Raw genomic sequence first — 17134 nt, 5'->3', positions numbered from 1 at the left:
ATCTGGCTCCTGTTTAACAATATCTCTCAGTCACTCCAGGACCTACAACCGCTACTTTGTAGTCACTGCCGCAAGGCTATGGAATACCCTACCTGCTACCATTAGGGATTTGCGTTCTCGTAGGAGATTTAAGATGGATTGCCGGAATCACTTTCTGAATACTTCTAGCTGACTTTTCGATGTGTGTAGTGTGAATGAGTGCGTGAATGAGCATATTTTCATAAAAAGTAGAATTATATTCGCTAGTTATAGGTTTTTACTGGATTTACGTCCCTTGTTATCACTAGTGTTAGTTTTATATTTATTATCATGTACATTTACATTGTCGTGTTGTACATTCTACAATGGTTTTTATTACAATCTCCACATTTTCTATTAGCACTATATTAATTTTTAAACATTTGTTGTATTTAAATATTATACTGTATGTATGTTATAATCACAGGAATAGAACCAGCTTTTGGGTGGTTAGGCCGTGTGCATTATGCAGAGTTTCGTCCAGGCGTGCCATTTGATATTGTATGTATGTTAATTATTTAAATATTGTGGTTAAGTGTAAGAGAGGGCCTTGAGCCCTAACTTTGCCACGAATAAAGACGAATTACTTACTTACTTTCTAGTTGACGAAGTTGCACATTTAAGATTGGTTAAGTCGGTTGTATAAACAAAGTTCAGAGTTTCTGTTGAGTTCCAGAAGACATGAATCGACATTAGCGCAGAGGGAGTTGTTGTTCAGAAAATCCACAGCGAAGGTTAAGTGTTGTCAGAGTTGCAGAACATATCTTGAGGTAAAGTGAATCTTGCTGTATTACAAGACAGCAATCCCAATTCAATTGGAACCAAATTGAACCTAAGAAAGAGAGAGTTTGAGTTAACATGAGAAAAATTAAATGAAGGAACGAGGCTGGTGAAAAAAGGAACAAACATTGAGGACTCACCTTGCGCTATGTGAAAACAAGATTGCTGGTTTGAGTGCAACTACCAAAGTGAGAATGGCTTAAAACAGAAGGGGAACAAGGAGAGCGGAAGGGAGGAGGTTAATAAGGGGAGGAGCATACAGAGACGTGAGTGGGAAGGGGTGGGGAAATGGGAGTTGACTTAAGGCGAGTTAAGCGGGAGGGAAGATGGCGGTGTTTGTGTTGGCGGGGGACCTTTAATTGACTTGAAGAAAGAATTTAGGTCAAATGACTTGCTTTTTCTGAAATAAGTGATAAAAAGATCAAACAAAATATTAGGTTTCTTGGTTATTTCATTGATATTGTAATTAGCGTTGAAGTATTGGTCCAAATGTATGTAAAAATTCTCGATTATATTAAGAAGAGGGCCTTTATTAGCTATTTCGAGGATATCCATGTCTGACTCGATGTTCATAAATTTATTGACTCTCGTATCCATCTCTTGGCACAGGCCAGAGTAAAGTGTAGCTTCCACCGAAGTCCCAGTCTCATCCATGGCTGTGACAATATGGAAGCTGCTGGGGTATGGGTGGTGCTGAGTAATGACATTCAGAGCACGACTGGTGCATGAGTGTTATGAAAGGTGTTGCTCATAGGGTCAGTCGTGCTGCAATAGCACTTTCTGACCCAGTGAGGAAAGCAATGGCAAACTACCTCACTCCTCGTCTTGCCTAGTACGCCTCATTTTGGTGCTGCCATTGGTTTTTGCGGTTTCCTTATAACCGCATAACCTTTGGTGGTGCTATTTGAGGATCCAACCAGCCTCTGGGCTGATGACCTAACAGACAGACAGACATATTAAATTTACCTTGGAGTCAGAAACAGATCAAAAAATCAATTTTCTAGACCTTACCATTACTAGACACCCGAAATCTTTAACCTATAAAATTTATAGAAAACCCACCCAATCAGCTGTTACAATTCGACAAGATTCATCTCACCCTCACCATCACAAAAAAGCAACATATAACAGCCTTGTTCACAGAGCATTCAATGTACCTATGACTAAGAAAGATCTTCATATTGAACTGAATACTATCCGTAGCATAGCAAGATTCAATGGCTTCAGCAACCATTTCATAGAAGGCATTATCAATAAACATAAATTCCGTCCCAAAACAACACTTAAAAAAGAAGTACCTAAACACGAATCCTTTTCTACTTTCACCTACACCAACGAAATTCATAAGATTACTAATATTTTAAGGAAAAAAGGCGTAAAAATAGCTTTTAAAACCAATAACAACAATTCACACATTCTACATAATACATCACACAATAAGTTAACAAGTACACAAAATCAGGCATATACAGGCTTAAATGCAACTCCTGTTCTAATATTTCTTATGTAGGGCAGACCGGTAGAAGCTTTAATATAAGATACTCGGAACACTTTAACGCAGTTAAATATAACAAATTTTCGGCTATCGGCCAACATAGGGTCGACTATAATCACAAATTTACGAACATCCAATCACACATGGATATCCTCGAAATAGCTAATAAAGGCCCTCTTCTTAATATAATCGAGAATTTTTACATACATTTGTACCAATAGTTCAACGCTAATTACAATCTCAATGAAATAACCGAGAAACCTAATATTTTGTTTGATCTTTTTATCACTTATTTCAGAAAAAGCAAGTCGTTTGACCAAAATTCTTTCTTCAAGTCAATTAAAGGTCCCCCGCCAAAACAAACACCGCCATCTTCCCTCCCGCTTACCTCGCCTTAAGTCAACTCCCATTTCCCCACCCCTTCCCACTCACGTTTCTCTATGCTCCTCCCCTTATTAACCTCCTCCCTTTCAATCTCTGCTTGCTCCCCTTCTGCTTTAAGCCATTCTCACTCTGGCAGTTGCACTCAAACCGGCAAGCTCATTTTCACATAGCACAAGGTGAGGCCTCAATGTCTGTTCCTTTTTTCGCCAGCCTCTTCCCATCATTTAATTTTTCTCGCATTAACTCAAACTCTCTCTTTTTTAGGTTCATTTGGTTCCTATTGAATTGGGATTGCTCCCTTGTAATACAGCAAGATTCAATTTACCTCAAGATATGTTCTACAGCTCTGATAACACTTAACCTTCGCTGTGGAGTTTTTGAACAACAACTCCCTCTGCCCTAATGTCGATTCATGTCTTCCGGAACGCAAGATAGGTAACTTAAAAGGCTCCTCACTCAACAGAAACTCTGAACTTTGTTTATAAACCGACTTAACCAATCTTAAATGTGCAACTTCGTCAACTAGAGATGATCTATTCTATTTCGAGACAACAGTTGTTTAATACTGTAATTTTAAAGATTTTATTGTCACTATTTAACATAATTTTGTCACATACAACTGTTCATATATTACCATTTTATATGTATATCATTTCACCACATTCTCAGGCCATCATTTCATCTTTCATCTCACCGCATCACTCCGTTTTAGTAATATAGTTTACACCTGTCTTGGCTAGGCTGATGATGGTCCTTGTAGGACAGAAACTAGTACCTTATAACATTGTAATGTTATTGTAAACACTGCATGATTGATATGTATTGAGAAGGGGACTCTTCGGAGATACCCTCGGATAGTACGACCTCGACAGTAAGAGAGCTCACTCTAGAGGTGGGCAATCTACTAGTCCAGAAGAAGAAGAAGAAGAAGAAACAGCGCTCCGGCGCTGAGAAGAGGAGGTATAAGAAGGCCTTAAAGGCCCGGGAGCAGGCCAAAGATGGCCAAACTCCTGGAGCTGAGAGGCCTTCTACTGCCATGACAGCGACGACTGTGGGGGGATCCAATGGGCACAAGAGGTGGGACCCTGAAAAGGGCTCTGCTTCTAGGGCACAGAGGACTCCACCCACCAAGACACCAGTGGGGAAACGACTTCTGTCGGGGGCAACCCCAGAAGAAGATCGGCCGATCCACAAAAAACCCAAGGTGGAGTATGCTAGGATAGCTAAAGCTGGGATCAGGATGGCCATTGTACCTGTAGGATATCCTGACCAGCAGCTAACCGAGAAACAGGTAGAATCTGTGGAGGAGGCTATCACCGATCTGATAGACGGGCTTCCAGAGCAGGGGCCCATTAAGCCTCAGTTCCTGGATTGCTATCTGTCGAGAGGTGCGGCCGTCATTATCGCAGAGAATGATGAGACTGTAGCATGGCTTTCTAGTCTTGTTACAGATCTACAACCGTGGGAAGGAGCCAGGCTCACAATTGTGGGCATGGATAAACTCCTTTTCTATAAGAGAGTCATGGTCTGGATACCAGGACAACCAAAGGACAATAACGTCCTTTTGGGAAGAATGGCACGCCAGAACCATGGCTTAAATCCCAACAGCTGGAGGGTCTATGACCGCAAGGAGGAGAAGAGAGGTGTCCGACTTGTGGTCAGCATGGACTCCAGAGATGTGGAGAAAGTGGTGGGGAAGAAGATCTTCTGCGGGGTGCATGTTGCTACCTTCACCTTGGTGGAGGGCAAGCGTGACAAGCAGAGGACCAACCCCACCACAGACAACACTGAGACTAGCAGGGGCGAAGAGCGGGAGCCCGGACAGGAACCGGGGCCAGCCAAGCCTCAAGATTCATCGCGGGAGACGGAGCAGCATGTTCCGGAGACCGCATAAGGTAAAGTATTGCATGAAAGTAAAGAATGATTACTTTCATACAGGCAAACATACAACATTGTATAGCGGCCTCCAGGGTACTTATTAGAAGTATCCAGAAAGGCAGGTTTTCGGTCGCCCTGATACAAGAACCCTGGCTTAGACAGGGTCATATCATGGGACTAAGATGTGCAGGCTTCACTCTATTCAGTGGAATAGCAGAGGAAAAGCCTAGAGCATGTATACTAGTTAAGGATCATAACGCTTGGGCTATACCAGGCTTCATTACTAGAGACCTTGTAGCAGTTCTAGTGAGATATGAAGAGGGCGGACAGCCAAGAGATCTGGTTGTCTGTTCTGCATATTTCCCAGGAGACTCTGAATCTCCACCCCCGCCGGAGGAGTTCAAGAGACTGGTGATATATTGTAAGAAACAAGGTCTAAACCTTATAGTAGGATGCGACGCCAATGCTCATCACAGCATTTGGGGAAGCAAACACACAAACCGAAGGGGAGAGCATTTCATAGAATTTCTATGTACAACTGATCTTGAGATCATGAACATAGGTGATACCCCTACCTTCATCAATAATAGGAGTGAGGGGATCATAGATCTTACCCTGGGTTCCATGAGAATCATACAGGAATTTAAAGACTGGAAAGTTTCTTTAGAACCTTCCTTGTCAGACCATAGACACATTGTGTTTCATATAGAGGGCTCCTTCGAGATCCCACCTTATAGAAACCCTAGACGAACCAACTGGACGTCTTTTAGGGAGGACGTGAGGAGGGGACTGGAAGGAGGACCCTCAAATATAATTAAGAACAAAGAGGAGCTGGAGCTTAGTGTGAGCTTTCTCACACAAATACTGGTTACCTCTTATGAATTTAAACTGCCCAGTTGTTAAGGCAAAAAGAGCAACAAGAAGTTTCAAGTGGAATAGTTATCTTGAACACCTGAGGAGAAACACACGAAGGCTCTGGAATAAATACAGGGAACTTCAGGATCAAGAAAGCCTAGATTCTTATAAAGAATCACAAAGAAGGTATAAGTCAGAAGTCAAAAAGGCTTCTAGGAAATCTTGGAGACAGTTTTGTGACTCCATCCAGAGTCAACATGAAGCGGCAAGGCTTCATAAAATTCTAACCTTGGATGGAAGGGCAAGGCTGGGCTCACTGGAGTCACCTTCGGGCGGATACACATCCACAGAGAGGGAGACCCTGAACCTACTGCTTGATGCCCACTTTCCAGGTTCAGTAGTCACGAATAGTGAAGTAGAATCGAGCGGATCCTTCAGACCCGATAGAAGTGGCTGGAAGGAAGCCGCAGAGATTGTTACCCACAGAAGGGTGAAGTGGGCATTAGAATCTTTTGCCCCTTACAAAAGCCCAGGAATGGATGGGATCTTACCGGCGCTTCTTCAGGAAGCGGGTGAGGTCCTTATACCATACCTGGTCAGAATTTTTAGAGCCTGTCTCACTATGGGGTACGTGTACTCCTTGTGGCGTCAGGCGAAGGTAGTATATATACCTAAACCCGGAAGGTCTTCATATACTAGACCTAAGGATTATAGACCCATCAGTCTAACGTCTTTTCTTCTTAAGACCTTGGAAAGACTAGTGGATAGACATATCAGGGAGAAAGTTTTAAGAGACTGTCCCCTGCATCCTCATCAGGATGCATATCAACCAGGGAAGTCGGTTGAGACGGCACAACACCAGCTAGTTTCTAGGCTGGAGAGTGCCTTGGATCAGCAGCAACTTGCTATGGTTGTATTCCTAGATATAGAAGGGGCCTTTAACTACACATCTTTGGGCTCCATAGAACTTAGTCTAGGGAGAAGAGGAGTGAGCAGGATGCTCATAAAATGGATTATGGCCTCGCTGCAGGGCCGTCAAGTTCTGTTTACCCTCAACGCAGCTATGTTGAGAGCTAACATAGACAGGGGGTGTCCACAGGGAGGAGTATTATCACCAACATTATGGTGTCTGGTAGTGGATGAACTACTTACCAGGTTAAATGTTGGAGGAATTTATGCCCAAGGCTATGCAGATGACATTAGCCTGATGGCGGTTGGAAATTTCCCCAGTACGGTCTCAGAGCTCGTACAGAGCTCCCTACGTAGGGTGGAAAGATGGTGCCACGACACGGACTTGTCGGTTAATCCCGACAAGACGGAGCTCGTGGTATTTACCAGGAGGAAGAGGCTAGACGGACTGTCAGAGCCTTTCCTATTTGGGAAAAAATTAGTTAAGACAACCTCAGTTAAGTACCTAGGGGTAATCCTTGAGGCAAGACTGAGCTGGAAGAAACACATAGACCATAAGGTGGATAAGGCTCGCAAGATTATGTGGGCCTGTCGCAGGGCCGTTGGAAAGACTTGGGGCCTAGGACCTAAGGTGGTCCAGTGGCTCTATATTTCTATTGTACGGCCCACGATCACCTATGCATCTTTAGTCTGGTGGCCAGGCTCGGAGAGTAAAACTGTGACCACCAAGTTAAACAGTGTCCAAAGACTTGCGTGTCTAGGAATAACAGGGGCACTGGATACTACACCATTATGTGCAATGGAGGCCATCCTAGGTCTTCCCCCCTTACATCTATATGTTAAGGAAATAGCGGGAATGAGTGCCTACCGCCTTTGGTCACTCGGAGGATGGTCCTTCAAGAATCCAAATAGAGGTCATGCCTCTATTCTCACAAGGCTTCACCAGACTTGCCCTATGACGATGATTGGGGACCTGATGAAGCCTAGCTTTAATTTGAACTATAAATTCACAGTGGTGATACCCACAAGGGAGGAGTGGGCCGCGGATGCTGGGGCCCGTCTTAGGTCTGGGGGCTGTACATGGTACACAGATGGCTCGCGGACAGAGACGGGCACAGGCGCCGGGGTCTGGGGGCCTAAGACAAGGCTCTCCCTACCTATGGGTAAATACGCTACTGTTTTCCAGGCCAAAGTATACGCAATACTGGCCTGTGCTGTATATATACGGAAAATGCCTGGACACAGAAGATGTATCACTATTTGCAGCGATAGCCAGGCAGCGTTAAAAGCACTATGTGCAGTTAAAACAACATCAAAAATGGTATGGGAATGCCAAAGGATGTTAGATCAGCTGTGTGAATTTAGCTCAGTTACCCTATTATGGGTCCCTGGGCACACAGGTATCAGTGGAAATGAAGAAGCTGACAAACTAGCGAAACAAGGCTCAAAAGGTCCTTTTATAGGACCAGAGCCCTTCCTGGGAGTGTCACTCCGAAGCGTGAAACTTGTAATATCCCAGTGGACAAACCAGTCTCACTTAGACATTTGGAAGAGGTTAACTATAGCAAGGCAGGCACGTGAACTTATCAAAGGGCCTAGCCAAAGTTATAAAAAGGTCCTGATAAATTTGAATAGGACTAGAATGCGAATGGTAGTTGGACTGTTGACAGGCCACAATACCTTACAGAGACACCTACACATCATGAAAATCAGTCAGGATCCGATGTGTAGAAGATGCGGTAGGGAGGAGGAGACCTCCGCGCATGTGTTATGTCAGTGTGAGGCTCTTGCAAGCACTAGACATCGATACCTTGGCTCACATTTTGTGAGCCTGGAAGACATCAGGAATGCCAACATCCGGACACTGGTATCCTTTATAGGAGCACTAGGTCTGGACTAGGCAAACCCGTTTAAGGGACACAAAGGGTCTTCACAGACCTACGTGTGGAGCCCTGCGAAGGCAGGGTTCACCCATTCTTTATCTATCTATCTATCTATGTATTGAGAAGGTGGATAAAACAAGATTTTGTACTTATTTTACGTGTAATCTTAACTCAATACGGAACCAACTAATTCGCAGAGGAGACTAAGAAGTTTATATCCTTAAAAAAACCTCTTTTACTTCCTTGCAAAGTGCTAGAAAAAAACAACCACGCTACAGTTGCAAGATTTGTTAATTATTCCCTGCAACTTCTGTGGCCTAGTGAATCGGAGAGTGATTATTACAAAGTGCGCCTCTTAGTCACAGATGCAGCTTCGTATATGTTGGAAGCTGGTCAGTCTTTTTGAGTATTTTTTGCAAATCTCATCCATGTCACATGCTTGGCCCATGGATTGCATCGTATTGCAGAAGATATACGTAACCTCTTTCTTTCTATCTGCCAACAAAGTAATTTCAAGTGGGAAAAAACTGGTCCTATAAGCACCAGCTCAGGTACAGTTGTACAAAACTCATCTGCCTCAGGTATCTCTTCCACAGGAACCTGTCATCACAATATGGGGAACTAGGTTATCCGCAGTATCGTTCTACCAGGAGAACTTTAACCAAGTAAAGGATGTGATTAAAAGTATTGATGATAGTCATACTGCGCGTGTTTGTGAAGCAAAGTGCGCATTTTAATCTGAAACTGTATATAAAGATATCAGTTTCATCCATGTGCAATGTTCGTCACTTTCGAAGGTGATTAAGACCCTAAAAACTCGTGGTGCACCCCTACACGAATCCCTTCAGTTAATTCAAAACACCATTAGTTCTTTAAATGATGCCCCTGGTGAAACTGGAGAAAAGGTTAAAAGGAAACTCAGTGCGGTGTTGGACTCGAACCCAGGACTGAAGAAGATTCAATCCATAGGCAACTACCTAAGTGGAATCAGGCAGTCTTTGCCAGAAGAATGTTCCGAGCAGTCATTGCCAGTGTATAAGTATTGCCCAGATACGTCCATCGATGTAGAACGATTATCTTCAGCATATAAATTATTTCTGTCCAACAACAAAAAGCCATAGACCCCTGAAAACATTAAAAAAAACTCTTGATAACCTACTGCCATGCATCACTTTGCAAGGAATGAAACATGTTTGTCAGTTTAACAATGAGTAAAAATGAAATAAGTTTGGTAGGTGTACTTTGTTTTATTTTTAGTGCATATGTGCATGCATATTTTTGGAGTTTTTAGTGCACGTGGTCAATTGAGAATACAAGATTGCACTGTCAGTAAGTGACGGTGAGTCTAGATTGAGGATTCAAACCTGGCAGAGACAGTCTGGCTTTTGAAGCGTAGGAAAAAGGCCATTCAACACTCTGTGTCTCCATGTAAAATATCTCAGGCGACAAATTTTTCCTGACTAAATTAATTAATTGAAACTCTGCCATATATTGCCCAAGAGAGATCCATTTTTCAGTCATCTGATAGAGTAAAACAGAACATTGAAACTGACAAGCAGGCAGCCTAAATGGTGTCAAATCAAAATGCCCACTGGCCTATTCCATGACACTGAGGTTCGTTTCTCGGTTTTTGTGATTTTATTCTATCGACACCATTTGGGTTGGACCAAACAGATTTCTATTAAACTTGGGTGAATGATCAATTAACACCTCCTAAAGTTAATGCTAATAATCACTTTGATGCAAAATCAGCAGTAGTGTTATAATTAATTGCTGAAAAATAACTGGGCAGTTCAGAGCGGCATGACTTAGTCTGCTGAAGGTGACATAGGGTGACCTTGTGTATGCCTCAGTCTATGGTAGTAGGCAGGTGCAGGGACAGCATTGAAATTTGCTATAGTGATCATTTAAGACAGAAAAATGAGTGACGTATTAATACAGCAAATGTTCTTAATATATCAGCGATGAGAAGTAGATGCAAGTAAATGAACAACATCGAGTCAGGTGCTGATTACAAAGAATTTGTGAAGTTTTCCTGATGATATAATGGAACAAAACTTCACTGTCATTTGATTTTAGTGATGAAAATAACACTTTCCAACAGGACTAGGAAATAGTAATGTAGCAGGAAGTGAAGTCCAGTGAAATAAAAAGTCCAGTGAAACCGATAAAAGCTCCAGTTGTTAGATAGCATCACAGTGAAAAGGTTCTAACAGATGGGATGTCTTGCAGAGCTATGATGAAGGGACTCGACAACATTCATAAATTTAGGAAAACTGAATAGAAAAAAATGCACAAATTCTTAATATAAAAAGGACTTTTCTTGTTAACACAAACATCAAGGTCTCCGGTGTTGGGTGGATGGTTTTCTTCCAGATTTGTCTTATTATTCGCATTTCGTTGTCAAAATCTGATTTGTTCATTGGTATGGTCATTGTTCTGCATATCATTGTGTTCAGTCCTGCTAATTTGTGAGCAGTTGGGTGACTCGATTCATTGTCTACAGCAGATCATTTATTAACCCTTTGCTACATAGTGGTTTCATTAAAACCACCTTAATATAATTTTATTCCGCTGCCTACACAGAGGTTTCGTTTGAAACCACGCTTGTAATGCTTGATTGGTGGTGCCATCATGAGCCTAAAATAGAAAACACTCGAACAGACGTTCAAATACTGTCTAAAACAATTGACTGCAGTGAGACATAATTCCATGTGGTGTAACTTACCGTCTGCGTCAAATTTTTATTGATATTGAACCTGCACGTGGTAAGTTATTTATGAGATATATGTATAATATGAAGTTACCAAAATGCCCAATGTGATATGTATAACAATAAGAAGAAAATTAGCATGGTATTGTATGTTTATATATTGTGGTTTCATATGAATATACACAATCATTCTTGCATTGTATACTAATGACATCCAGCATTCTTGCAGTGTATACCAAATTTTCTTTCCCTCATATCTCACGGACTATCTGCGACTTTAACTTTGTCTTTTAACTAAATATTCTATGCCATATAAAGAATATAATGGCACCCTCAGCTCATTTTCGATGAAAAAGTGCCATCCATCATTTCTGCAGTGGACTCTTCAATTCGAAGAATGGCAGAGAGATGTACGTCAGAGTGGCTCTTCGTGGAGATTTACCTATCTTCATTAGAGAGAACAGTTTCTCACACAGATATGTTGAGCCAAACACTGATGGAAGTTTGGCAGCCATTTTGTGCATATTTGGGAAATTTGTTTGCAAAAAATGTTCATAAAAATGTGATAGACTTGTTCGTGATTCATATTTAGTCTTCCCTTCGCTATCAAACTGAACTGTGAGCAACTCTCACTGTAGATCAGACAGAATGTCATCCATTGATAAATCTTCTAGATCTCTAAATCGATGGAAAATTATTTCACAAGACTTGCAAGAGTAACTGAAAATGTCTTCAATTGATCTTGTGTTAAACTAGATTTCCGCAATGACAATTTGAGAAAATGAGCTAACTCACCTTTCAACATCTGATGCTGCCAAAGCTCCAATATTTGCATGAAAGCAGTAAAACTGTCTACAAATGAGTAATAAGTATGTTGCTTCCCTGCAATGTAAGATTAAGTTTATTCATGTGGAATGTGATGGTGAGAAATGCTTACTCATTAATCCATTTAGGATCAGGAAATTCATTGATGGGATGCTTGTTCATTTCCATGAATGAAACTTTATTTCGTCCAACAAATCAAAAAAGCGATTCAATATATTACCTCTAACGAGCCATCAAACTTCACAAAAGTACCCAATATCACCAAATTCACACTCAATAACCTTCAGTTGAGCTTTAAACTGCCTATGGTTCAATCCAGGACAATTAACTCTTCTCACTACTACGGTCATGACATTTGCCATTGTGACATTTTCTTGCACACAGGTTTTGTTGATGAATCAAAAAATGCACAGGTACTTAACTTAATGCTGCAGTAGTTCATTTCTCATTCGACCTATAAGCCCTGCTCTACATCTGAACATGCAGGGTGCTCCATTAGTGGCAACTGAAACAAGCTTTTCTCACGGTAGACCAAACCTGATAAATGCATCTTCCATGCATTGCAGTATGTCCACCTGTTGTGGTGTCTTTGAGATGACATAAATCTCAGAGTTCCTCCCTTACTACTAAATTTCTAGCAACACCACTAATAAATATTGCCGGATGGGCTGTGCCCAATAAGTCTGTACTGTCATCTAATGCAATAGAAAACACTATGAATGATATCCATTAATTGTTCCACATCATCACGTGACAAACATTCGATACGACACATAATAGTGCACTGCGAAAGACCCAAACTTGCTGAAGAACAATATCATTGTGGACACAGTTCGTATGCTACGACTTCCGAACTCTGCTTCACAAACATTCCATCACAGAACGGTTGGGAAGAGTGGGTGATCAGCAAAGCTATTCTGTAACTAGCACAAACAGCTGCATCAGAAGAGGGGGCATCACATACCTGTGTAAGAAATTTGTAATTTCAAAGGAAAATTCTGTTTATTAGCCACTGTAATTAAGTTGTATTGTATGTAGGTACAGCATTATAATACATCTACTTTAGTTCCTTCCTTGCGTCGATTGACAACAGCAAGTTGCATTTCACTCTCTACACTTCCATACTGGTTGAAGTGATGTGTTCTGTAGTGACATTCTAAACTGTACTCTTTTACGCCTAATATTTTACCACATACCAAACATTCTGCTCCTCTGATTTTGGTGAACAAGTAATCACACTCCCAGCTGGAGTTGAACTATAAAACAGAATGTCGCTTTACTGCATTACTTTGACTAGCCATTTTAACTACACAACGCACTGTGGTACTGTGATATTTTATTGCATAAACATAATATACTCAGCCCGGTACAATGATGTAACTAAGCTTGCGCCTTGACCGTGCATATCTCCATCTAGTATTTACAGCACTAACTATTAGACAGAAGTCAGCTGCTCCCGGCTCCTTGGCGCTGCCCGCGCTCATGCAGTTGGCTGAAGGAGCAGGGCTCTCTCACTGCCCACCTACGGTCGACTAACTCGTGTACTCTTGCTTCATTATAGAATTCTACATTATATATATGATTTTACATAAAATACCATACAAGTTGTGAGCAAGATTTTATTAGATTACATTGCTCTTAGAGTTACCTGAGAGCGATGAAATCATGGGACCAGAACACATTAAAATTTAATATGACCCTTCCCTCAAGAGGCTATTCAGGCTGTATTATCAAATTCCCTTCACGATACATCAGACGGTAAGAGTATATTTCACCAACAGCAAGAATTTTGCAGTGGGTGGCCTATGAGGTGGGGACATGTAAAACGGGTGCTCAACCATGGTTCTGAACGTTTCCACACGGCATCAAACATGCTGTACGACGCTAACCTGCTCCTGAGGCACCTGAGAAAATACAGGACGTGTTTCCCTTCATAGATACAACACGGTGAGGTATCATTAAAAGAAGATAGATATAAAAGAAAAGATGTATTGACTATATTGTTCATTGAACTAGCTTTTATTTAAGTTGTCTTGATACAACGCAGATGCATGCCTCATCGTATTGCTGTAAATGAATGTAGCAAAGGCTTTTCAGTCTGTCAAACACATAGCAAATACAATGTAAATTAAAACACTAAAAGCATATCTGTAAAACACACACTAACATACAAAGAATGACATGTTTCGTTCTACAAGAACATCCTCAGATTCTATCAAATCACTTAAAATAAGCTTATATATGTACAGTATTGTTTACGTAGCGTAAACTTGTCAATGATAGAGAGATAAGTGATAACATGAAAGAGTAATGACAAAAAATAAATTATATACAATTATAATATAGTAAAAAACTTACGTATTTATCTAGACTCCCGATGTTAAGTCTGTTGTCACCAACACTATTTCAGGACTGTGGTCATGGAAAGTTTGTGGTGAGCCACGCTGTGCGTGGGGAGGGGAGGGCAGGACAGGGAGGGGCCTAGTAGATCGATGTAGATCTCTCCTATTGGATGATAAGATCGGGTAGACTATAGAGTGGAGAGGGGGGGGAGAGATGTAGGGCGGAGCGACTGGAGCGCTGTGGAACTTTCCATCAACATTGGAGGGGGGGAGAGATGTTATTGACCTATTTCATGTTAATTGTTCCTGTATGTAATATGGATGAATGTAATTATTATAAATTTTTTAAATATTTTTTATAAAAGGTGAATGAAGTACGGAACGGTATTATTATTATTATTATTATGAAAAAAGCAATTCACCTTCCGTCAACATTGGAGAGGGGAGAGAAGTTATTGACCTTTTCCATGCGAATGTACCTTTATGTAATATGGATGAATGCAAATTAATAATTTTTAGTTGAATAAAGTAAGGGACGTTAATATTATTATTATTATTATTATTATTATTATTATTATTATTATTATTATTATTATTATTATTATTATTTAAGATAGAAGCAATTTAAGGAGTAGGTGTTGTCAGATATTATGCGAGTAGAGCAAATAGGGGGAATTATTTAAATGTGTATTATTATTATTATTATCATTATTATTATTATCATTATCATTATCATTATCATTATTATTATTATTATTATTATTATTATTATTATTATTATTATTATTATTATTATTATTATTATTATTTACTATAGAAGCAATTTAAGGAGTAGGTGTTGTTAGATATTATGTGAGTAGAGCGAATAGGGGGGAATTATTTAAATGTGTATGCTCATTCAGGTTATTGGCATTAGTATTTTTTGCGACGTAAATTTCTATTGCTTCTTTTATATTCAAAGATTTACTTTTATTTTCGAAGTGTAAAATTTTTAGATCAGTGTTGATGTCTGTGAAATGGTGTGAACAGTCGTAGATGTGCTCCCCGAAGGCTGAATGCCGATTATATCTGATCGCGTTTTTGTGTTCTTTGTATCTTGTATGGAAATTACGTTTAGTTTGACCTATGTATGTGGCGTTGCAGTTAGGTTCTTGGCACTTGAGTTCATACACTCCTGTCTTTGAGAAAGGGTCCTTTTTGTTTAAGTTGCACCTGCTGAAGTGTCTCTGTAATGTGTTATTCGTTCGAAAAGCTACTTTTAAACCTTGTTTCTTGAAAATGTTAGCTACTTTGTATGTGTTATTGTTAACATAGTTGAGAACCACGTAGTTTTCTTTGTCATGTGTGGTGCTTTCCCGGCGACTTTTCTTATGTTTATTTAAAAGTTTATCCACTGTGCCTGGAGGATGGTTGTTTTCTTTCGCGATTTTTTTTAATTATTTGCATTTCTTCATTGAAATCTGTTGTGTTCATTGGCATGGAAATAGCTCTATGTATCATTGTATTCAGTCCTGCTATTTTGTGTGTGTATGGGTGGTTCGAGTTGTTGTCAATAGTGTGTGACGTCTGAGTGGGCTTTCTGTATACCTTGTAAGATAGGTTGTCATTATTCCTGTTGATTGTGATGTCTAAATAGTTTATTTTCTTGTTATTTTCTGGTTCCATTGTGAAGCTGATGGATTTGTGTAAAGAATTTAGAGTGTTTAATAACTGGTCTGCATTAGTGACGTCATTATCATATATGCATATGACGTCATCCACAAATCTGCTCCAATGTAAGATTCCTTTTGAAAGCTGGCCCATTAAGAACATGTTTTCGAAGTTATTGAGAAAAATGTTTGCTATTATACCTTTGCTACATTTAACTAAGTCAACACTGGAAAACATGGCTTCATTTTTAACAAATTATTCGGCCAGTCAGGCAAATTACGAAGCCAAAAAGCTCAAATCACTTAAAATTAAAATCATGAACATTGACAAGTCAATCACATTTAATAAGAAATGTCTAGAATTAGAGCTCGTTCCTAAGTACATACCCATAAAAGCTAAACCCACAACAACTTGGGCTAAAATATCAACATCTCAATCACAGTTACTATGGATCAGAAACGAAATCAAATTCGCGTACATAAAGAAACAGCAAATCAATAAACAAATTCTACGCATCCATTTAAACCTAAGCAACTTCTGGCACCGCACACAATGGACATCCTATTCCAACTTTTTACACGATTACATTAAAAAGGAAGCAATCCGGAAACAGAAGGTTATTGACAATAAAATACGTAACCTAATGATTAAACAGAAAAGTCCAGAAAACGCTAAGCACAACAAACTCGCGAATTTTCACCCTAGATTAATTAACAGATCAGACACTACCTTTTCAAAGAATGAAATAGATCTGCTAGAGAAAGGTCTCAAATTCAACTGCCAGGAACGTCATAACGAAAACAACATAAAACAGCTCATCACTGACGTAGAAATTGCCTGCGACAAAATACCCTCTCCACAAAGAGAAATAATAAAAAACGTAGCCACCAACGAAGCCCTAAAAATAATCGCACATGAAAATTCCACTAAGCAACCGAATTACGCCACTCAATACTCGGCAATGAAAACAGTTAAGAACAAAATTAAAAACGACAACCTTATCATCACGAAAGCGGATAAAGGTAACACAACAGTCATAATGAAGAAAGACGAATACATAGCAAAAACAATAGAATTCATCAACAACAACGGTATTCAAGAATTGCAACGCGACCCTACAAATAAATTTCAAAACCAAATAAAGCAAGCTATCAAGGAAACAGACTTAATTTTCACAAAACAAGAAAAAGAAAGCCTCATAATCAAAAATCCTAAACTCCCCACACTAAGAGCCCTGCCCAAAATACACAAAGAGCTTTGTCCCATTAGACCAATAGTAAATTTTAAAGGTGCGCCAAGTTACAATGTAAGCAAACAACTGAACATCATTCTAGAAGAGAAAATTTCACTTAAAGGAGACAGATCAATTAAAAACAGCCTAGAACTAATTAAAGAATTAAAT

The 17134-nt window shown here is 40.0% G+C and overlaps 1 protein-coding gene across 5 annotated transcripts in view; it reads right to left on the bottom strand.

Annotated features, from left to right (window-relative positions):
- Nucleotides 1-17134, bottom strand: part of LOC136876439 (probable ATP-dependent RNA helicase DDX60) — a 131683-nt gene that overhangs the window by 90834 nt on the left and 23715 nt on the right. For 2 of the 5 annotated variants that reach the window (XM_068228433.1, XM_068228432.1), the window contains exon 2: nt 614-850. The exons of 2 other annotated variants lie outside the window; for them this stretch is intronic. In XM_068228433.1, coding sequence (XP_068084534.1) covers nt 614-711 — 98 coding nt within the window. In that variant the 5' untranslated portion in view covers nt 712-850. Of the gene's footprint in view, nt 1-609; nt 851-17134 lie in introns of all 5 variants that reach the window. One more of the 5 variants, XM_068228435.1, reaches the window with a different exon arrangement.

This window comes from Anabrus simplex, chromosome 6, assembly GCF_040414725.1.
Source record: "Anabrus simplex isolate iqAnaSimp1 chromosome 6, ASM4041472v1, whole genome shotgun sequence".
In the NCBI taxonomy this organism is placed as follows: domain Eukaryota; kingdom Metazoa; phylum Arthropoda; class Insecta; order Orthoptera; family Tettigoniidae; genus Anabrus; species Anabrus simplex.
Note: the sequence above shows the minus strand (reverse complement) of the source record. Positions and strands in the feature narration are given on the sequence as shown.